Source organism: Salvelinus alpinus, chromosome 8 (genome assembly GCF_045679555.1).
Source record: "Salvelinus alpinus chromosome 8, SLU_Salpinus.1, whole genome shotgun sequence".
NCBI lineage: Eukaryota > Metazoa > Chordata > Actinopteri > Salmoniformes > Salmonidae > Salvelinus > Salvelinus alpinus.
The window spans coordinates 55,660,987-55,684,981 of NC_092093.1; the positions used below are offsets into that span (position 1 = coordinate 55,660,987).

Below are 23,995 nucleotides of genomic sequence, written 5' to 3' on the forward strand. Positions count from 1 at the left end.
AAACAAAGCAGAGCTCATGCCTTTCATGTGACCTTTTGCAAATCATCATTAGTCTCATCATGCAGACAAAGAATGTATAAAAAAATCTAAAGATATAGCCAAACATTTGTATCACAACTAAAGTTGCAAAAATAACTCTAAATTATGCATAGAGGAGTACCTATTTCTTTCTTAACCACTCAACACAGAATAGCCGCATGTGCGCACTCCCTCAAATCGTTTGGAGAAAATATCCTTTCTATTTGATTCATTGGCCAATGAATCCTTTTCAATTGTATTCTTCATACTATAAAATAATGTAAAACAAGAAATTCGAAACAAATCTTGTCAACTAAATTAACTAGTGTAGACCACAACGTTTGGCATAGCCAGATCAGGGTCTAACATAAGGACAACACAGAGTATGCTATTCTGTTCTTCTGAAATAGATAACATTTTCTTCATATCATGTTTCTATAGACCTGTCTAAATAAATAATGGATTTATTGTGATGGTGTAGGTTGGTGTACATGGATTTATTAGACTTTTTAAAATGTAGATGTTCCAAAGGTCTGCATCAGTGGCTTGTAGGGTATGCGTGGAAGCCAGGAGATAGTACATGTGTTTATGTTAATTAACGGACAATCACCGGCTGAAAAAATTCCATGAACGCCACAGCCCTAACCCCATTTACGGAGTTCAAATGAGACTGTCTTGGCTTGTGCACCTCATTGAAAAATGGCCCATCAAATGTTATGTTGATTGTAAATTAAGCGTGTTCGAGAATGCAGTGCTGAATTTTGATGTTGCCCCTTGAAGCATATCAACTTTTGAAAATCATGTTTTTATTTTTATTTCCAATACTATAATATGAATATATTAGCATCTGGGACTGAGTAGAAGGCAGTTTACTCTGGGCACGCTTTTCATCCAAACTTCCTGATTGATGTCTTGAGATGTTGCTTCAATATATCCACATAATTGTCCTGCCTCATGATGCCATCTATTTTGTGAAGTGCACCAGTCCCTCCTGCAGTAAAGCACCCCCACAACATGATCCTGCCACCCCTGTGCTTCACGGTTGGGATGGTGTTCTTTGGCTTGCAAGCCTCCCCCTTTTTCCTCCAAACATAACGTTGGTCATTATGGCCAAACAGTTCAATTTTTTTTTCATCAGACCAAATCAAATCAAATTTATTTATATAGCCCGTCTTACATCAGCTGATATCTCAAAGTGCTGTACAGAAACCCAGCCTAAAACCCCAAACAGCAAGCAATGCAGGTGTAGAAGCACCAGGGATATTTCTCCAAAAAGTACAATATTTGTCCCCATCTGCAGTTGCAAAGTGTAGTCTGGCTTTTTTATGGCGGTTTTGGAGCAGTGGCTTCTTGCACTTTTCGCACCAAAGTACGTTCATCTCTAGGAGACAGAACGTGTCTCCTTCCTGAATGGGGTATGACGGCTGCGTGGTCCCATAGTGTTTATACTTGCGTACTATTGTTTGTACAGATGAACGTGGCATCTTCAGGCATTTGGAAATTGCTCCTAAGGATGAACCAGACTTGTGGAGGTCTACAATTAATTTTCTGAGGTCTTGGCTGATTTCCTTTGATTTTCCCATGATGTCAAGCAAAGAGGCACTAGGTGTGAAGGTAGGCCTTTAATAAATACATCCACAGGTACACCTCCAATTGACTCAAATTATGTCAATTAGCCTATCAGAAGCTTCTAATGCCGTGACATCATTTTCTGGAATTTTCCAAGCTGTTTAATGGCATAGTCAACTCAGTGTATGTAAACTTCTGACCCACTGGAATTGTGATACAGGTAATTATAAGTGAAATAATCTGTTTGTAAACAGTTGTTGAAAAAATTGCTTGTGTCATGCACAAAGTAGATGTCCTAACCGACTTGCCAAAACTATAGTTTGTTAACAAGAAATTTGTGGAGTGGTTGAAAAACGAGTTTTAATGAATCCAACCTAAGTGTATGTAAACTTCTAACTTCCACTGTTCATATCTCCCTGGCATATTAAATAATTTATGCAGCAGCATACAATACATTTTGGACTTACCTTATTGTGCTGTGCTCACTTGTCATCAAAGTCTGGCATTCTCTGGATTTATGGTGCTTTCAATACAACTGGGAACTCAGAAAAAAAACAAGGTCAATCATGACGTTAGTGATCTTCAGGTCGGAGCTCTAGAGTCCCGAATTCCCGACTTGGAATTTCGAGTTGGATGACCGTTCAAAACTTATTTTCCCAGTTGTCTTGAACTCACTGAAGTCTGAGATTTCCCAGTTCCGAGTTTCCAGTTGTTTTGAAAGCGGCAGAAGTCATGCTGGATTGACAGCATGGCCAATGTTGAATGTTTATCATTTTAAGCTTGGAAAACTCATAAACCCAAACTTGGACAACACATCCACTCCACTGAATAGCAGGCCAGTGATTGCTTTGCAATGCTTACAGTATCACATCCGGCCGTGATTGGGAGTCCCAAAAGGTGGGGCACAATTGTCTCAGCGTTGTCCGGGTTTCGCCGGGGTAGGCTGTCATTGTAAATAAGAATTTGTCCTTAACTGACTTGCCTAGTTAAATAAAGGTTACATTTAAAATAAAATAAAAAGTTAGCCACTGATTCCTTCCAAACCACTCATTGTTGAATTTGTGATTTCCAAATTTCTGTGTAATGTCAATGTCCAATGGCCGATGAGCACCAATACGTTTTATCTATAATTTCTCTTCATATGACAAGGGTGGAAAAGGCTTTGCCAGTAGATTTTCAACTTGATTCATGATGCTAGAATTTTCAAATCATGATGTTGACATGATCCGTCCAATCAAAGCTACTGTAGATTTAACTTGATTTGACGTAATTTTATCTGTGGCCAACTACCTTGAGCCTTCTTGGATGGGCACTTCTAATGTAACTCTGGCAGCACTCAAGGGGCTTGAATTTTCGAGCTCTACCTGTAGATTTTGCGGTGACGTAGTGTCCCCTTGAGTGAGAGAACACTGAGCCAATCACGGCGCAACTAGAAAACATTACCAACCCCTACGCTCCGTGTCTTTCGCTGGCTACCCAAGTGGCGCAGCAGTCTAAGGCACTGCATCTCAGTGCTCGAGGGTTCACTACAGACACCCTGGTTCAAATCCAGGCTGTATCACAACTAGCTGTGATTGGGAGTCCCATAGGGCGGCGCACAATTGGCCCAGTGTTGTCTGGGTTTGGCCGGTGTAGGTGTAACGGATGTGAAATGGCTAGCTAGTTAGCGAAATGGCTAGCTAGTTAGCGGGTATGCGCTACTAGCATTTCAATCAGTTACGTCACTTGCTCTGAGACTTAAGTAGGGTTTCCCCTTGCTCTGCAAGGGCCGCGGCTTTTGTGGAGCGATGGGTAACGACGCTTCGTGGGCAACTGTTGTTGACGTGTGCAGAGGGTCCCTGGTTCGCGCCCGTGTCGGGGCGAGGGGACGGTTTAAAGTTATACTGTTACATTGATGCTGTTGACCCGGATCACTGGTTGCTGCGGAAAAGGAGGAGGTTGAAAGGGGGGTGAGTGTAACGGATGTGAAATGGCTAGCTAGTTAGCGAAATGGCTAGCTAGTTAGCGGGTATGCGCTACTAGCATTTCAATCAGTTACGTCACTTGCTCTGAGACTTAAGTAGGGTTTCCCCTTGCTCTGCAAGGGCCGCGGCTTTTGTGGAGCGATGGGTAACGACGCTTCGTGGGCGACTGTTGTTGATGTGTGCAGAGGGTCCCTGGTTCGCGCCCGAGGTCGGGGCGAGGGGACGTACTAAAGTTATACTGTTACATAGGCCGTCATTGTAAATAAGAAATTGTTCTTAACTGACTTACCTAGTTAAATAAAACCACAGAAAGCACTGAGCTAGGCTGAAACCCCTCCATTTTGGAGCTGCCTTACTCAAGAAAGCAAAAAAGAGACCATGTTTGTATGCGGCTTTATCAACTCAATGATTATTTATTTTTACATTGTTTGCAAACTGATATGTGACACGCATTAATGCCAAAATGACATGCAAAACAGGCACACAAAAAATGTATAATGATAATAATATTATAGCTAAACAGGTGGGGCTCAAAACAGGTGGGGCTCTGCCCCCACCTGCCCTGAATGACGGGTCGCCACTGACCTTAGGTCAACACCAAGCATTATACATTTCAGCCATGTTTTTCCAGCACTGTGGTTTGTGGCGAGCCATTAGCACTCGCCAAATGCGGCATGCTCAGATCCTACCTAGCTCAATTGGCCTAACAAATAAACAACACCTCCCCTCGTACAGTATCGTGTGACCCACCCTCTAATTACCAGTGTTTATTGCTTGCGGGCTAAACCGTTAGCTTTATGACACGGTAAGGGCCCTGTGGCTGTTAATTTTATAGAGGGAAGCCATTTAACTTAGCGTCAACCTGGAGGAAAGATAGCCTTTGTTTGCATGCATGTCTGAATAGCCTTGCTTTGGGGCCTGTTATTATTGTGTTTTGCCTTTGGACCTGGTATTTTATTGTATCACGATCCCCATTAGCTGACGCCATGATGACAGCTAGTCTTTCTGTGGTCGGAATAACGACAACTCGTCTTCCCTTATTCTCTCACTAGGGATAAGGGGTTGATTTAGGAGTGAAGGGTGCCCATACAGAAAACAATATACATTTCAATATATTTAAAGTGACGTTAAATATATTTCACATACATGTAGAAACATTTGCATTTTTGCTCAAATGCATGTAATGCCTGACAATATTCCAGAAATGCATGACATCTAGTTTACAGGATGGCCAAAGTGGTTAATAATTCAGTTCTTAAATTCATCTTTAAATATTGATCAATGGTGATCATGGTCGGCAACAAAAAAAAAAACGTTTGATTTCACCTAATTTGAACATTCTCTCATTCCGAGCACATGTTCAACTTCATAAAAAATATGTTTCTCAAGAGGTAAAGAAAGTGAAGTAAGTGCCTGTCTTCAGCTTAATAAAATAATGAAAAAAAAATCTGGTGCCTGATGTTTTTCTTATAATTTTATTTCGTTTTTTATCTATTTAAAAAAGATATATACATTGTAGAACACTCCACAATATGTCAAAGTGTAGGTCTGGGTCTTATGCTTCCAATGAGTGGTAGTATACGGCTCTACGTGGATGGTTAGCAGTGTTATGGTGTGTTCGTAGCCAAGTGGGAAGTGGAAATTTACCACATCTGGGACCAATCCACTTAAACGGCCCCCAACTGGTAATTACTAGATACATCATCCATGAATCCCCGTGTGACAGGGAGAATGGAAGCTTGTTGTGTGCAACAGGAAGGGGCAATAGAATGCAAGCTTCACAAATTTAAATTGTTCAAACATTTGTAGTCTTTAACAGGGTTGACGTGTTATGCTCATCCCGCTAAGTTTTTTACCACAAAACACCAGAAAATGGCCAAAAAGAGTAGAACCAATTTACCTGCTTTTACACTATGATTTGACTATTAGATGTTCAATTATTTTTACTTTAAAAATGAATGAGGCTGATGAAAACACCATTCTCAAAAAATGACCACAAATGTGATTATGCATGAAAATGATCTTCCCCAAACTTAAAACTCACGCAAGGACAGTAAAGTACTACACCGGTTGTAAATCGGATTAATGTGCTTATCTTTAAGAAGTTATTTGGCCACTTTAGTTGTGATACAAACCTTATCAAAACATATAGGCCTATGAGGTGGGTGAATATGATTTGAAACTGTCGCAAATAAAGCATACGCTGTTTCTTGCCTTACTGCACACAAGCTGGGCATCATTCACAAGTGATTGGCTAAAACATCATTCACAAGTGATTTGCTAAAACATCATTCACAAGTGATTGGCTAATATTGCCACCCATCAGATTATTCTTGATTTAATATTGTCTTTACATATACTAAATAATATATGTATGAGATTTGTTTTGATTTAGAATGGACCATTAGAATGGACCAGAGTGCCGGAGAGGGGGAGCGGGGGTAGACATAACACTTGCACACTATCTGTTCTGCAGTTTTAATGAGACTAACATAAGTGCATGTGATATCAAATCACATACTAAGGTTTCATTGTTAAGACATTTTGTTAAAATAAGATTTTGCCAATGTATTTAATTTGACATACACGCTTATTTCTTACAATTACATGTAAATACATGTTAAAATAGGTTTGACAAAACATGTCCAAATACATTTTAAAATATATTTACCAAGTATGTAGATAAATACTCTATATTCTAAAATACATTCTGATGCATTTAACATATATTGTGATATACATTATTACATGCATTTATGTTCTATATGTTGGAATATATTTAAAATGTATTAAATACAATTTTTATTAAGTACATTATTTGGCCAATGTTATATTTTTCACATTTATCCTAAAAAACATATTAAAAAAAAAATCAGAATGGGAGATAGTCTTTATAAAAATATCTTGGAAAATTGAATTGGTTTTAATCCTACACTGAGTATACAAAGCATCATGGACATCTTCCTAATATTGAGTTGCACCCCCCCCCCCCCTCCCCCCTTTTGCCCTCAGAACAGCCTCAATTCATTGGGGCATGGACTCTACAAGGTGTTGAATGCGTTCCACAGGGATGCTGGCCCATGTTGGCTCTAATGCTTCCCACAGTTGTGTCAAGTTGGCTGGATGTCCTTTGTGGTGGTGGACTATTCTTGATATAAACGGGAAACTGTTGAGCGTGAAAGACCCAGCAGCGTTGCAGTTCTCAAATCAAATCAAGTCAAATGTTATTTTGTCACATGTGCAGAATGCAACCTTACAGTGAAATGCTTCCTTACAAGCCCTTAACCAACCAATGCTTTAAGAAGTTAAGAAGAAAAACGTGTTAAGTAAACAATAGATACGTTTTAAAAAATATATGAAAATAAGAATAAGAAATAATTAAACATGAGCAGTAAAATAACAATACCGAGGCTATATACAGGGGATACCAGTACAGAGTCAACGTGCAAACTTCTTGACAATAACTGGTGCGCCTGGCACCTACTACCATACCCAGTTCAAAGGCATATTTTGTCTTGCCCATTCACCTTCTGAATGACACACATACACAATCCATGTCTCAACTGTCTCAAGGCTTAAAAATAATAATTTAACCTGTCTCCTCCCCTTCATCTACACTGATTGAAGTGGATTTAACAAGTGACATCAATAAGGGATCATAGCTTTCACCTGGATTCACCTGGTCAGTCTATGTCTTGGAAAGAGCAGGTGTCGTTAATGTTTGTAAACTCATTGTATGTTTACTCAAATTTCATGCTAAGGTTTTAATATTCAACAATTTTACAAGCCAAATTACGAGTCAAATGTCACTACATTCATGCGTAGCGTAGGGTACAAGTTGTGCTTTATGGGAGATTGGATTTGGTCGGGGTTTTGTCCTTCCTAACTCTTCCCTTTCCCTCTCTTGTGACTGGGTGGGAGTTGTTGTTTGTGATCTCTCTCTGTGAGTGTGTGTGTCAGAGAGGGAAATAGTGAGAGAGATATGAGGAAGAGGTAGAAAATCAGAGGAAGAGCGAGCGAGAGAGACAGTGCTGCCGTGTTGTTATGCCTGATGGCTCTTTCTTCTTCAGTAACAGCTGGTGGTGCGAGGCCCGCAAGGGTGTGTGTGTCTTTGTTTGTGTATGTGTCTTTGTGTGTGTGTGCATTTGTGTGTGTGTCTGTGTGTCTGTGTGTGAGAGAAAGAGAGACGGAGAGAATTAAAGAAGGCTTGATGTTATTGTTGCTGCTACTGTTGTTGCCACATTGTAAGTGGTGGGAAAGGTGTGCCAGGTTTCTCTGGAACAGTTTAGAGGAGCATACGGTGCATGAGCCCTGCCCGGAATACGCAATGCCCCATCGCCAAACACATGCATACTCAAACACACACGACACACACACACACACACACACACACACACACACACACACACACACACACACACACACACACACGACACACACACACACACACACACACACGACACACACACACACACAATTTTTAATTACAGAATATAATATCTCTGGGAGTGGGACACTACACTCTTAGAAAAAAATGTGCTGTCTAGAACCTAGGAGGGTTCTTCAGTTCTCCCCATAGAACCCTTTAAATAACCATTTTTGGCTCCAGGTATTGATTTTTTTATTCTTTTTAAATCACCTGTATTTAACCAGGTAGGCCAGTTTGAGAACAAGTTCTCATTTACAACTGCGTCCTGGCCAAGATAAAGCAAAGCAGTGCGACAAAAACAACAACACAGTTACACATGGAATAAACAAATGTACAGTCAATAACACAATAGAAAAACCTGTATACAGTGTGTGCAAATGAAGTAAGGAGGTAAGGCAATATATAGGCCATAGTGGCGAAGTAAATACTATTTAGCAATAAACACTGGAGTGATAGATGTGCAGATGAGGATGTGCAAGTAGAAATACTGGTGTGCAAAAGAGCAGAAAAACAAATATGGGGATGAGGTAGGAAGTTGGTTGTATGGGCTATTTACAGATGGGCTGTGTACAGCTGCAGCGATCGGGAAACTGCTCTGACAGCTGATGCTTAAAGTTAGTGAGGGAGATATAAGTCTCCAACTTCAGTGATTTTTGCAATTCGTTCCAGTCATTGGCAGCAGAGAACTGGAAGGAAAGGCAGCCAAAGGAGGTGTTGGCTTTGGGGATGACCAGTGCAATATACCTGCTGGAGCGCTTGCTACGGGTGGGTGTTGCTATGGTGACCAGTGAGCTGAGGCGGAGCTTTACCTAGCAAAGACTTATAGATGACCTGGAGCCAGTGGGTTTGGCGACGAATATGTAGCGAGGACCAGCCAACGAGAGCATACAGGTCGCAATGATGGGTAGTATATGGGGCTTTGGTGACAAAACGGATGGCACTGTGATAGACTGCATCCAATTTGCTGAGTAGAGTGTTGGAGGCTATTTTGTAAATGACATCGCCGAAGTCAAGGATCGGTAGGATAGTCAGTTTTACGAGGGTATGTTTGGCAGCATGAGTGAAGGAGGCTTTTTTTGCTTAATAGGAAGCTGATTCTATATTTAATTTTGGATTGGAGATGCTTAATATGAGTCTGGAAGGAGAGTTTACAGTCTAGCCAGAGACCTCGGAATTTATAGTTGTCCACATATTCTAAGTCAGAACCGTCCAGAGTAGTGATGCTAGTCGGGCGGGCGGGTGCGGGCAGCAATCGGTTGAAGAGCATGCATTTCGTTTTACTAGCATTTAAGAGCAGTTGGAGGCCACGGAAGGAGTGCTGTATGGCATTGAAGCTTGTTTGGAGGTTTGTTAACATAGTGTCCAAAGAAGGGCCAGATGTATACAGAATGGTGTTGTCTGCGTAGAGGTGGATCAAAGAATCTTTCGTAGCAAGAGCAACATCATTGATATATACAGAGAAAAGAGTCGGCCCGAGAATTAAACCCTGTGGCACCCCCATAGAGACTGCAAGAGGTACGGACAACAGGCCCTCCGATTTGACACACTGAACTCTATCTGAGATGTAGTTAGTGAACCAGGCGAGGCAATCATTAGAGAAGAATCATTAGAGTCTGCCGATAAGAATATGGTGATTGACAGAGTCGAAAGCCTTGGCCAAGTCGATGAAGACGGCTTCACAGTACTGTATTTGATCGATGGCGGTTATGATATCGTTTAGGACCTTGAGCGTGGCTGAGGTGCACCCGTGACTAGCTCGGAAACCGGATTGCATAGCGGAGAAGGTATGGTGGGATTCGAAATGGTCGATGATCTGTTTGTTCACTTGGCTTTCGAAGACTTTAGAAAGGCAGGGCAGGATGGATATAGGTCTGTAACAGTTTGGGTCTAGAGTGTCTTCCCCTTTGAAGAGGGGGATGACCGCGGCCGCTTTCCAATCTTTAAGAATCTCAGATGATACGAAAGAGAGGTTGAATAGACTAGTAATATGGGGTTGCAACAATGGCGGCGGATAATTTTTGGAAGAGAGGGTCCAGATTGTCTAGCCTAGCTGATTTGTAGGGATCCAGATTTTGCAACTCTGTCAAAACATCAGCTGTCTGGATTTGGGTGAAGGAGAAGCGGGGGGAGGGGGCCTGGGCCAGTTGCTGCGGGGGGGTGCAGAGCTGTTGGCCGGGGTTGGGGTAGCCAGTTGGAAAGCATGGCCAGCCGTAGAGAAATGCTTATTGAAATTCTCGATTATCGTGGATTTATCGATGGTGACAGTGTTTCCTAGCCTCAGTGCAGAGGCTAGGAAGATGCTCTTATTCTCCATTGACTTTAGTGTCCCAAAACTTTTTGGAATTAGTGCTGCAGGATGCAAATTTCTGTTTGAAATTAGCCTTTGCTTTCCTAACTGACTGTGTATATTGGTTCCTGACTTCCCTGAAAAGTTGCATATCGCGGGGACTATTTGATGCTAGTGCAATACGCCACAGGATGTTTTTGTGCTGGTCAAGGGCAGTCAAGTCTGGAGGTAGAACCCTTTTGTTTCAGGTAGAACTTTTTTTTGTTTCCATGTAGAACTCTTACCACACAGGGCTCTACATGGAACCTAAAAGGGTTCTACCTGGAACCAAAAAAGGTTCTCTTATGGGGAAAGAACCCTTTTGAAACCCTTTTTTTCTGACAGTGTAAGCTAGTCGAGACTGTAATAACACATTAAGTTATAGCTTGAGAAATGAAACACAATCCTGTCTCCCTCTCATCCGTCTTTGGTCCATTATCTTTTATCTTCAAATTTCAGTTAAATACAAAACCTAATTTCAATACCATAACGAAATTAGGACAAACGTGCGTTATTCTCTAAACAAAGTTAGTTTGTTCAGTGGAAAACTCAATGGACTCCATCTACCATTTCGCATTGCCCATTTTGAACCACACTTGTGGAATAGGATAGAAAAATACAATAGTTGGTGTGTTATTAGTTTAATCAGACTGTGTTTGTCTATTGTTGTGACCTAGATAAAGATCAGATCAAATTTGATGACCAATTTATGCAGAAATCCAGGTATTTCCAAAGGGTTTACATACTTTTTTCCCCCACTGTATGCTGTCTCAACCCACCAAATACAAACAACTTACTATTTTCTCATTTTCAAAAGGTCCCAAGCTCACATTCTTAGAAAGTACTCACAAATCCTCCTGTCTTAAAAATCCTACGGTGGTCTGAACAGAGCAGAAATAGTGCCCTGCTCATTAGGAGAATAGCAGACATTCTTCCTCCCAATGTCCTTCTTCCTGTGTTTTGAGCCACTCTGAGCGGTCATTAGTCCACGGTTCTCATTTAACAAGACAGCTCATCGGAGATACAGAGAGAAGCGAGGAGCAGCGACAACTGAATTCCACCGTCACACACACACACACACACACACACACACACACACACACACACACACACACACACACACACACACACACACACACACACACACACACACACACACACACACACACACACACACACATTCTAGAGATTTGTCCATGAGCATTTAAAAAAAATTATGTATTTACATTTATTGTTTTTACTCAGTCAGGGTCTCAACTTAATGATGAAAGTTAGAATAGTAGAACACAAGGTGGAATCAGTAGTTTCCCTCTTGTTATATGTCACTAACTGACAGTCACTCAATTAGCTCATGTCAGTTAAAAACATTTAGATTGGAAAATGAGTCTAGTTAGTCTAGCCAGCTATCTACAGTTAACTTGTAGTAATCATGACTGATTTAAATTATGTTTTAATCACGGTCCTGAGTTAATGAGTTTATGTGTAGCAGCTAATTGTATAGCTAATAGGCTAGGTGTTTGTAGATGGACTGAGGTGAATGAATCTACAGCAGCCAAGGTGACCGGGGTCATTATGGCTAGTTTTTGCTCTTCAACAAACAGAATTTTTAAGAGTTATAGAAATGTAGTAAATAGGTTTTAACTTTCTTAAACTGTCTAGGCATTAGGCAGGTAGCCTAGTGGTTAGCGCATTGGCTCAGTAACCGAAAGGTGGCTGGATTGAATCCCAGAGCTGACAAGGTAGAAATCGTTTGTTCTCCCCCTGAGCAAGGCTGTTAACCCACTGTTCCCCAGCTGCTGAAGATGTGGATGTTGATTAAGGCAGCCCCCAGATTCAGAGGTTGGGTTAAATGCAGAAGACGCATTTCAGTTGAATGCATTTAGTTAGACTACTGACTAGGTATCCCCCTTTCCCTATACCACTGACTAGGTATCCCCCTTTCCCTATACCACTGACTAGGTATCCCCCTTTCCCTATACGACTGACTAGGTATCCCCCCTTTCCCTATACAACTGACTAGGTACCCACCTTTCCCTAATGAAACTCAGATGGCCATGAGGTGCTGAGCAAAGGGGATGTAGCTCTTGTTCATCAGGTCAAGGATGCACCATTTTCAACTAGTCACACACACAACACAATACATAAATGCACATACACACTATATCTCTCGTGCTATCTACCTCATCTCCTTCTTCTTCTCATCCTCAGGTCGTAAGTTCATCATCGCCAATGCCCGGGTGGAGAACTGTGCCATCATATTCTGCAACGATGGCTTCTGCGCCATGTGCGGCTACTCGCGAGCAGAGATCATGCAGAAGCCGTGTACCTGTAACTTCCTGTACGGCCCTCAAACCAAGCGGTTGGCCATCGCCCAAATGGCCCAAGCACTGCTGGGCTCAGAAGAGAGGAAAGTGGAGATCAACCTGTACAGGAAGGATGGTAGGACCATACGCAGTGTGTGTGTGTGTGTTTTGTGGTGAGGTTGAAAACTCGTACAAGTTCAACCTGCTTAGTTACTATGGTTTCCAAGAACCACTGTACCATATCTTCTATACTTGGTTCATATTCATGACTGTATTTGCTAGTCTCTTGGTGTATTCTCAGTCCCCCCTCTGATGCCTGATCATTGGTTGTGTCAATCATCCTGGTTTGTGAGGTCATATGGGGAAAACACTCAGGAGGAATAACCTGGGAACATGCAGTGCTGCCTGGTCTATCAGGCTCTGGGCTGGTGGCCAATGACACACTACTCAATCACCTCCAGGTAATAGAGATAGACACCCCCCCGGTGAGATATGCCGGACAGGTCTAACTGAGGAAAGCGCTACCGTATGATAGAGGAGTCAAAGAGAAAGCAAGACTGATGAAGTGAGATACTGAGAAAAGGTATAGGTGAAGAAAGAAAGAAAGAGAGAGGGCGGCTGCAGTTCTCAGTTCCTGGAGAGTCCCATTGGAAGGAGGTGAGAGAGAGGTGAGAGAGAGTAGAAAGACAGGAGGAAAGAAAGACAAGGGAAAGGTTAGAGGAGAGAGAGAGAGAGAGAGAAACATAGCAGAGGTGAAAGGAGAGAGGAGCAGACTGAGGAGGTGGTATTTATCAGTTCCTCACCTAGCCTTGTGCGTGTTGATTAAGAGGAGAGCTAGCTGTAGCAGCTGCTGTAGGGTGCTGCTACATGGCTAGCTGTAGCAGCAGCAGTAGAGCGCTACATGGCTAGCTGTAGCAGCAGCAGTAGAGCGCTACATGGCTAGCTATAGCAGCAGCAGTAGAGCGCTACATGGCTAGCTATAGCAGCAGCAGTAGAGCGCTACATGGCTAGCTATAGCAGCAGCAGTAGAGCGCTACATGGCTAGCTATAGCAGCAGCAGTAGAGCGCTACATGGCTAGCTGTAGCAGCAGCAGTAGAGCGCTACATGGCTAGCTGTAGCAGCAGCAGTAGAGGGCTACATGGCGCCAGATGTTTGCTCTCAGCTGTTTGTTCTCTTGAGTCCTGCACCGGTCCGCCCCTGGTTCACCATTCAGACTTTCCACTGTTTATACTCAGAGTTATCTGTTTCTCCTGCATACACAACTCCCCCCTTGGCCTGCAGTAGATAGAGAAATCAACTCAAAATAATGTGTGTGTGTGTGTGTGTGTGTGTGTGTGTGTGTGTGTGTGTGTGTGTGTGTGTGTGTATCGGTGTGTGTGTGTGTGTGTGTGTGTATCGGTGTGTGTGTGTGTGTATCGGTGTGTGTGTGTGTACTGATTCTCTAGTGCCCTGCTCTGTTTCCAGTGTGTACACTCAGTAGTTGCTACAATGCTAACGATAACAGCTAGCTACAGTACAGCATAGTACGATGATTCATTCCTATATTCTTACAATATAGGCTCTAGTATGTGATACGAGTTCTGCAGAGTATTGACAGCTGTTATCCACTGCTCGGATGTGGCTGGCCCTGTCCACCTAAATGTGGAGAAGTACAGCAGGAAGTATATTTGTAATGTCACCAGGGAGACCGTCAAGAGGCTCTCTCTGCGTTGCCAGGGTTACCCACATCCCATGTGATTGGGGGAACACACTTCCCTTGGGGCCCCCCCCTCACCTCCCTTCGCTCTTCAGTGTCTGACACTCTTATGAAGAGTCATTATGCGCTTTCAGGGGATTGCCCGATCCATAATCTCTCACCTCTGATAGGTCAACTGGTCTAGGCTTGTCTTAGCCAACCCCTCCCAGGGTGAGTCTTCCTCGGCTCATCAGAAAGACACGATCGAAATGCAGCGCACCCTGGAAACTCATATATAACTCATACATGATGTGGAAATGCAATGCCTCCTCCTCCTCCTCATCCCCCTCCTCCTCCTCCTCCTCTTCATTAAAATGCACGAGTAAGGGGAAGAAAAGGATCCCTTTAATGTTGGAAAGAATGAAGTGACAGAAAGGGAAGAGGGGTGGGAAGGGTAGTTTAGGGATTGTGCAGCAATACCCCGCTCCATTCATCTACCACTGCTCCCCGGCATTAGCCTTGATGAATCGCTCCTTCTCTCACGCTCAATTGTCCGATGTCGATCTGAACGCTACTTAATCAATCATCTTGTCCAGCTAAACTCTTCCAGCTCTGATGCAGTTGCAGGGAGTTAGGGACTGTACACTGTGTGTGTTGTACATCAGCGCCTGTTTCCGGTCAGCACAGTCTCCGGATTTCAAAGACTCTTGACCTCTTGAGGCCACTGTGAACTGTTTTTTTTTTTTTTTTTTTTTTTTACGGCCGGTGGAGCCTTTTCTGTCCCAGTTCTAGAAATGTCAACTCAAGCAGGTTGAAATACTGTAAAGGCACTCCCTGCTCTTGCTCTCAGTAAGCTCCACTCAGACTGCCAGTCTCTTTGTGTGTGCCTGTTATCCCAGAGATCTGAGGCCTCCAGGGAACAGGTACATACTGAACTCTGTCTCTGCATGGAAGCCTCCCGCAGCCCTCTGCTCGTTGCTCTCTTTCGCCCCCTGATTGTCCAGGAATGAGTTCCAAGGGGGCCTATACATAGCCCTCATAATTTCCTTGAGTAGCCCTCCCTGCAGGCCATCTGCATCAGGGTCTCATTAAGTAGCCCTGCATGCAGGCCATCTGCATCAGGGTCTCATTAAGTAGCCCTCCCTGCAAGCCATCTGCAGCAGGGTCTCATTAAGTAGCCCTCCATGCAGGCCATCTGCAGCAGGGTCTCATTAAGTAGCCCTCCCTGCAGGCCATCTGCAGCAGGGTCTCATTAAGTAGCCCTGCATGCAGGCCATCTGCAGCAGGGTTTCATTAAGTAGCCCTCCCTGCAGGCGATCTGCAGCAGGGTTTCATTAAGTAGCCCTCCCTGCAGGCCATCTGCAGCAGGGTCTCATTAAGTAGCCCTCCCTGCAGGCCATCTGCAGCAGGGTCTCATTAAGTAGCCCTGCATGCAGGCCATCTGCAGCAGGGTTTCATTGGGGAAAAGCACCTGCCCTTTTTCTGCTCCACTGGCTAAGCCATTTAGAGGCTGGGCCATTCAGAGGCTGGGCCATTCAGAGGCTGGGCCATTCAGAGGCTGGGCCATTCAGAGGCTGGGCCATTCAGAGGTGTCCCCTCCCGTTGCCCCTCATATTTGTGAGGCCCCTTCACCACTCTTTTGTTCTATTGCTCAGTATATTTGTTACTTTTCCACAGCTTTGACAACTGAAAAATATGCTCAAGTCATGTGTGTCTATAGATGTCTGGTCCACCTTCTCTTTGGAGTGGCTATCCGTTGTCATCAGAGATGTACGGCCCTACAATGGCGTCATCAGAGATCGTGGCGTTTTGCGAGGCCCCCAGCAAGGTTCGAGCAATCCCCCTCCCACCTTCCCTGTTATTCTACACATTTTGACATGAAGCTGAGAGAATATTTTGCCATTTTAAAAGCTAATGGCCTGTAATTCTAAACATTTCGCCATGGCTTATGATGTGCCCCATCCAACCAGAGCTTGTGAGCCCCCACACGTTGCTGGTGATCAGTGACGACAGCTAAGCAGGCTTGTGAGGGAATGTTGGTGCACCAGAGCTCAGATTCAAAAAATCTTCTTAAGAATTAAGAACACATTTCAACTTAACTGACACCTTTTTTTCTCTCTCTCTTAGGAGCTTATCTTTTTTTTTTCTTAAGATACTTCTTAAGTTTTTGTGTAAGAATTGTTTTGTGAATCTGGGCCCAGGTGTACATTTGAAACCATACAGTCTCTCAGGTGGCTTACAATTGCTAAAAGCCCATGGCCTCTTCATGTGATTGCTTAGCAGCTGTAGCTAAGGAGCGTACTCAGAAGTGGCCTTTAAGTACTTACTTTTTTATGGAGATGACCTTCACGGCTAAATCCAACTGCCACGAAAAAGTCCCACTAACAATCAACACCATTATAAAAAAATGACACAATAAATTATCTTTCTTATACAATAAATTAGGCAATAATTTATTGACAGCCACACAAGAAATTGTCTTCATAATTACAGTTGCACACTGCAAAATCTTTAAGGGGAAGCTTCTCATGGCTTGTGTATCAATTTTCATGTTATGTTTCTTGTGTTGAAAAGCCAAGTTTCATTGATTTCTTTTATCACAGACCACGTCTTGAAAAATAGATTACATTGAGGTGCTTGTAGAATAGAATGCAGCATCAACGGTAATGGAATGCAACTTGTTTAGGAGGTGCTGATAATGACGACTATGTCTGTTTAACATCCTGCAAGACTAGACATCAAAGGCTCTGTTTGTGGAAATAAGTAGCATGTGAAAGAAACAACCCAAATGAATACAATTCTAAACTACCAAAGTCAAGCACATAGAGTACACTGAGTGAACAAAACAGAAAGGAAACCTTCTAATATTGTGTTGCACCCCCAGCAGACTAGATACTTTACCGATCAGACTAGATACTAGACCCAACAGACTACATACTAGACCCAACAGACCAGATACTAGACCCATCAGACTACATACTAGACCCAACAGACTAGATACTTTACCGATCAGACTACATACTAGACCCATCAGACTACATACTAGACCCAACAGACTAGATACTTTACCGATCAGACTACATACTAGACCATTCAGACTACATACTAGACCCATCAGACTAGATACTAGACCCAACAGACTAGATACTAGACCCAACAGACCAGATACTAGACCCAACAGACTAGATACTAGACCCAACAGACTAGATACTAGACCCATCAGACTAGATACTAGACCCATCAGACTAGATACTAGACCCATCAGACTAGATACTAGACCCATCAGACTAGATACTAGACCCATCAGACTAGATACTAGACCCATCAGACTAGATACTAGTCCCATCAGACTTGATACTAGTCCCATCAGACTTGATACTAGTCCCATCAGACTAGACCCTAGACCCATCAGACTAGACCCTAGACCCATCAGACTAGACCCTAGACCCATCAGACTAGACCCTAGACCCATCAGACTAGATACTAGTCCCATCAGACTAGATACTAGTCCCATCAGACTAGATACTAGTCCCATCAGACTAGATACTAGTCCCATCAGACTAGATACTAGTCCCATCAGACTAGATACTAGTCCCATCAGACTAGATACTAGACCCATCAGACTAGATACTAGACCCATCAAACTAGATACTAGACCCATCAAACTAGATACTAGACCCATCAGACTAGACCCTAGACCCATCACACTAGATACTAGACCCATCAGACTAGAAACTAGACCCATCAGACTAGACCCATCAGACTAGACCCATCAGACTAGATAGTAGACCCATCAGACTAGATAGTAGACCCACCAGACTAGATAGTAGACCCATCAGACTAGATAGTAGACCCATCAGACTAGATAGTAGACCCATCAGACTAGATAGTAGACCCATCAGACTAGATAGTAGACCCATCAGACTAGATAGTAGACCCATCAGACTAGATAGTAGACCCATCAGACTAGATAGTAGACCCATCAGACTAGATTCTAGACCCATCAGACTAGATTCTAGACCCATCAGACTAGATACTAGACCCATCAGACTAGACCCATCAGACTAGACCCATCAGTCTAGATAAGACCCATCACACTAGATAATAGACCCATCAGACTAGACCCATCAAACTAGATACTAGACCCATCAAACTAGATACTAGACCCATCAGACTAGACCCTAGACCCATCACACTAGATACTAGACCCATCAGACTAGATACTAGACCCATCAGATTAGAAACTAGACCCATCAGACTAGACCCATCAGACTAGATAGTAGACCCATCAGACTAGATAGTATACCCATCAGACTAGATAGTAGACCCATCAGACTAGATAGTAGACCCATCAGACTAGATAGTAGACCCATCAGACTAGATAGTAGACCCATCAGACTAGATAGTAGACCCATCAGACTAGATAGTAGACCCATCAGACTAGATAGTAGACCCATCAGACTAGATAGTAGACCCATCAGACTAGATAGTAGACCCATCAGACTAGATTCTAGACCCATCAGACTAGATTCTAGACCCATCAGACTAGACCCATCAGACTAGACCCATCAGACTAGACCCATCAGTCTAGATAAGACCCATCACACTAGATAATAGACCCATCAGACTAGACCCATCAGACTAGACCCATCAGACTAGATACTAGACCCATCAGACTACATACTAGACCCATCAGCCTAGATACTAGACCCATCAGACTAGATACTAGACCCATCAGACTAGATACTAGACCCATCAGACTAGATACTAGACCCATCAGACTTGATACTAGACCCGTTAGAATAGATACTAGTCCCATCACACTAGATACTAGACCAATCAGACTAGACCCATCAGACTAGATAGTAGACCCATCAGACTAGATAGTAGACCCATCAGACTAGATAGTAGACCCATCAGACTAGATAGTAGACCCATCAGACTAGATAGTAGACCCATCAGACTAGATAGTAGACCCATCAGACTAGATAGTAGACCCATCAGACTAGATAGTAGACCCATCAGACTAGATAGTAGACCCATCAGACTAGATAGTAGACCCATCAGACTAGATAGTAGACCCATCAGACTAGATAGTAGACCCATCAGACTAGACTCTAGACCCATCCGACTAGATTCTAGACCCATCCGACTAGATTCTAGACCCATCCGACTAGATTCTAGACCCATCAGACTAGATTCTAGACCCATCAGACTAGATTCTAGACCCATCAGACTAGATACTAGACCCATCAGACTAGACCCATCAGACTAGACCCATCAGACTAGACCCATCAGTCTAGATAAGACCCATCACACTAGATAATAGACACATCAGACTAGACCCATCAGACTAGACCCATCAGACTAGATACTAGACCCATCAGACTACATACTAGACCCATCAGCCTAGATACTAGACCCATCAGACTAGATACTAGACCCATCAGACTAGATACTAGACCCATCAGACTAGATACTAGACCCATCAGACTAGATACTAGACCCATCAGACTTGATACTAGACCCGTTAGAATAGATACTAGTCCCATCACACTAGATACTAGACCAATCAGACTAGACCCATCAGACTAGATAGTAGACCCATCATACTAGATAGTAGACCCATCAGACTAGATAGTAGACCCATCAGACTAGATAGTAGACCCATCAGACTAGATAGTAGACCCATCAGACTAGATAGTAGACCCATCAGACTAGATAGTAGACCCATCAGACTAGATAGTAGACCCATCAGACTAGATAGTAGACCCATCAGACTAGATAGTAGACCCATCAGACTAGATAGTAGACCCATCAGACTAGATAGTAGACCCATCAGACTAGATACTAGACCCAACAGACTAGACCCATCAGACTAGACCCATCAGACTAGACCCATCAGACTAGATAGACCCAACAGACTAGACCCATCAGACTAGACCCATCAGACTAGATACTAGACCCATCAGACTATTCACTAGACACATCAGCCTAGATACTAGACACATCAGACTAGATACTAGACCCATCAGACTAGATACTAGACCCGTTAGAATAGATACTAGTCCCATCACACTAGATACTAGACCCATCAGACTAGACCCATCAGACTAGATACTAGACCCATCAGACTAGATAAGACCCATCAGACTAGATAAGACCCATCAGACTAGATAGTAGACCCATCAGACTAGATACTAGACCAATCAGACTAGACCCATCAGACTAGATAGTAGACCCATCAGACTAGATAGTAGACCCATCAGACTAGATAGTAGACCCATCAGACTAGATAGTAGACCCATCAGACTAGATAGTAGACCCATCAGACTAGATAGTAGACCCATCAGACTAGATAGTAGACCCATCAGACTAGATAGTAGACCCATCAGACTAGATAGTAGACCCATCAGACTAGATAGTAGACCCATCAGACTAGATAGTAGACCCATCAGACTAGATAGTAGACCCATCAGACTAGATAGTAGACCCAACAGACTAGATAGTAGACCCAACAGACAAGATACTAGACCCAACAGACTAGACCCATCAGACTAGACCCATCAGACTAGACCCATCAGACTAGATAAGACCCATCAGACTAGATATTAGACCCATCAGACTAGATAGTAGACCCATCAGACTAGATAGTAGACCCATCAGACTAGATAGTAGACCCATCAGACTAGATAGTAGACCCATCAGACTAGATACTAGACCCAACAGACAAGATACTAGACCCATCAGACTAGACCCATCAGACTAGACCCATCAGACTAGATACTAGTCCCATCAGACTAGATACTAGTCCCATCAGACTAGATACTAGACCCATCAGACTAGATACTAGACCCATCAGACTAGATACTAGACCCGTTAGAATAGATACTAGTCCCATCACACTAGATACTAGACCCATCAGACTAGAAACTAGACCCATAAGACTAGACCAATCAGACTAGATACTAGTCCCATCAGACTAGATACTAGTCCCATCAGACTAGATACTAGTCCCATCAGACTAGATTCTAGACCTATAAGACTAGATTCTAGACCCATCAGACTAGATACTAGACCCATCAGACTAGATACTAGTACCATCAGACTAGACCCATCAGACTAGATACTAGTACCATCAGACTAGATACTAGTACCATCAGACTAGATACTAGTATCATCAGACTAGATACTAGTACCATCAGACTAGATACTAGACCCATCAGACTAGATACTAGACCCATCAGACTAGATACTAGACCCATCAGACTAGATACTAGACCCATCAGACTAGATACTAGACCCAACAGACTAGATACTAGACCCAACAGACTAGACCCATCAGACTAGACCCATCAGACTAGACCCATCAGACTAGATACTAGACCCATCAGACTAGATACTAGACCCATCAAACTAGATACTAGCCCCATCAGACTAGATACTAGCCCCATCAGTCTAGATACTAGCCCCATCAGACTAGATACTAGACCCATCAGACTAGATAGTAGACCCATCAGACTAGATACTAGACCCAACAGACTAGACCCATCAGACTAGATAGACCCAACAGACTAGACCCATCAGACTAGACCCATCAGACTAGACCCATCAGACTAGACCCATCAGACTAGATAGACCCAACAGACTAGACCCATCAGACTAGACCCATCAGACTAGATACTAGACCCATCAGACTATTCACTAGACACATCAGCCTAGATACTAGACACATCAGACTAGATACTAGACCCATCAGACTAGATACTAGACCCGTTAGAATAGATACTAGTCCCATCACACTAGATACTAGACCCATCAGACTAGACCCATCAGACTAGATACTAGACCCATCAGACTAGATAAGACCCATCAGACTAGATAAGACCCATCAGACTAGATAAGACCCATCAGACTAGATACTAGACCCATCAGACTAGACCCATCAGACTAGATAGTAGACCCATCAGACTAGATAGTAGACCCATCAGACTAGATAGTAGACCCATCAGACTAGATAGTAGACCCATCAGACTAGATAGTAGACCCATCAGACTAGATAGTAGACCCATCAGACTAGATAGTAGACCCATCAGACTAGATAGTAGACCCATCAGACTAGATAGTAGACCCATCAGACTAGATAGTAGACCCATCAGACTAGATAGTAGACCCATCAGACTAGATAGTAGACCCATCAGACTAGATAGTAGACCCATCAGACTAGATAGTAGACCCATCAGACTAGATACTAGACCCATCAGACTAGATACTAGACCCGTTAGAATAGATACTAGTCCCATCACACTAGATACTAGACCCATCAGACTAGAAACTAGACCCATAAGACTAGACCAATCAGACTAGATACTAGTCCCATCAGACTAGATACTAGTCCCATCAGACTAGATACTAGTCCCATCAGACTAGATTCTAGACCTATAAGACTAGATTCTAGACCCATCAGACTAGATACTAGACCCATCAGACTAGATACTAGTACCATCAGACTAGACCCATCAGACTAGATACTAGTACCATCAGACTAGATACTAGTACCATCAGACTAGATACTAGACCCATCAGACTAGATACTAGTACCATCAGACTAGATACTAGACCCATCAGACTAGATACTAGACCCATCAGACTAGATACTAGACCCATCAGACTAGATACTAGACCCATCAGACTAGATACTAGACCCAACAGACTAGATACTAGACCCAACAGACTAGACCCATCAGACTAGACCCATCAGACTAGATACTAGACCCATCAGACTAGATACTAGACCCATCAAACTAGATACTAGCCCCATCAGACTAGATACTAGCCCCATCAGTCTAGATACTAGCCCCATCAGACTAGATACTAGACCCATCAGACTAGATAGTAGACCCATCAGACTAGATAGTAGACCCATCAGACTAGATACTAGACCCAACAGACTAGACCCATCAGACTAGACCCATCAGACTAGACCCATCAGACTAGATAGACCCAACAGACTAGACCCATCAGACTAGACCCATCAGACTAGATACTAGACCCATCAGACTATTCACTAGACACATCAGCCTAGATACTAGACACATCAGACTAGATACTAGACCCATCAGACTAGATACTAGACCCGTTAGAATAGATACTAGTCCCATCACACTAGATACTAGACCCATCAGACTAGACCCATCAGACTAGATACTAGACCCATCAGACTAGATAAGACCCATCAGACTAGATAAGACCCATCAGACTAGATAAGACCCATCAGACTAGATAGTAGACCCATCAGACTAGATACTAGACCAATCAGACTAGACCCATCAGACTAGATAGTAGACCCATCAGACTAGATAGTAGACCCATCAGACTAGATAGTAGACCCATCAGACTAGATAGTAGACCCATCAGACTAGATAGTAGACCCATCAGACTAGATAGTAGACCCATCAGACTAGATAGTAGACCCATCAGACTAGATAGTAGACCCATCAGACTAGATAGTAGACCCATCAGACTAGATAGTAGACCCATCAGACTAGATAGTAGACCCATCAGACTAGATAGTAGACCCATCAGACTAGATAGTAGACCCATCAGACAAGATACTAGACCCAACAGACTAGACCCATCAGACTAGACCCATCAGACTAGACCCATCAGACTAGATAAGACCCATCAGACTAGATAATAGACCCAACAGA

At 43.1% G+C, this 23,995-nt stretch overlaps 1 protein-coding gene across 1 annotated transcript in view; it reads left to right on the forward strand.

The window, feature by feature from the left end:
• LOC139583303 (voltage-gated inwardly rectifying potassium channel KCNH2-like) overlaps nt 1-23,995 on the forward strand; it is a 344,586-nt gene that overhangs the window by 15,703 nt on the left and 304,888 nt on the right. The window contains exon 3 of the mRNA XM_071414218.1: nt 12,515-12,745. Within this exon, the coding sequence (XP_071270319.1) occupies nt 12,515-12,745 (231 nt within the window). The remainder of the gene's footprint in view (nt 1-12,514; nt 12,746-23,995) is intronic.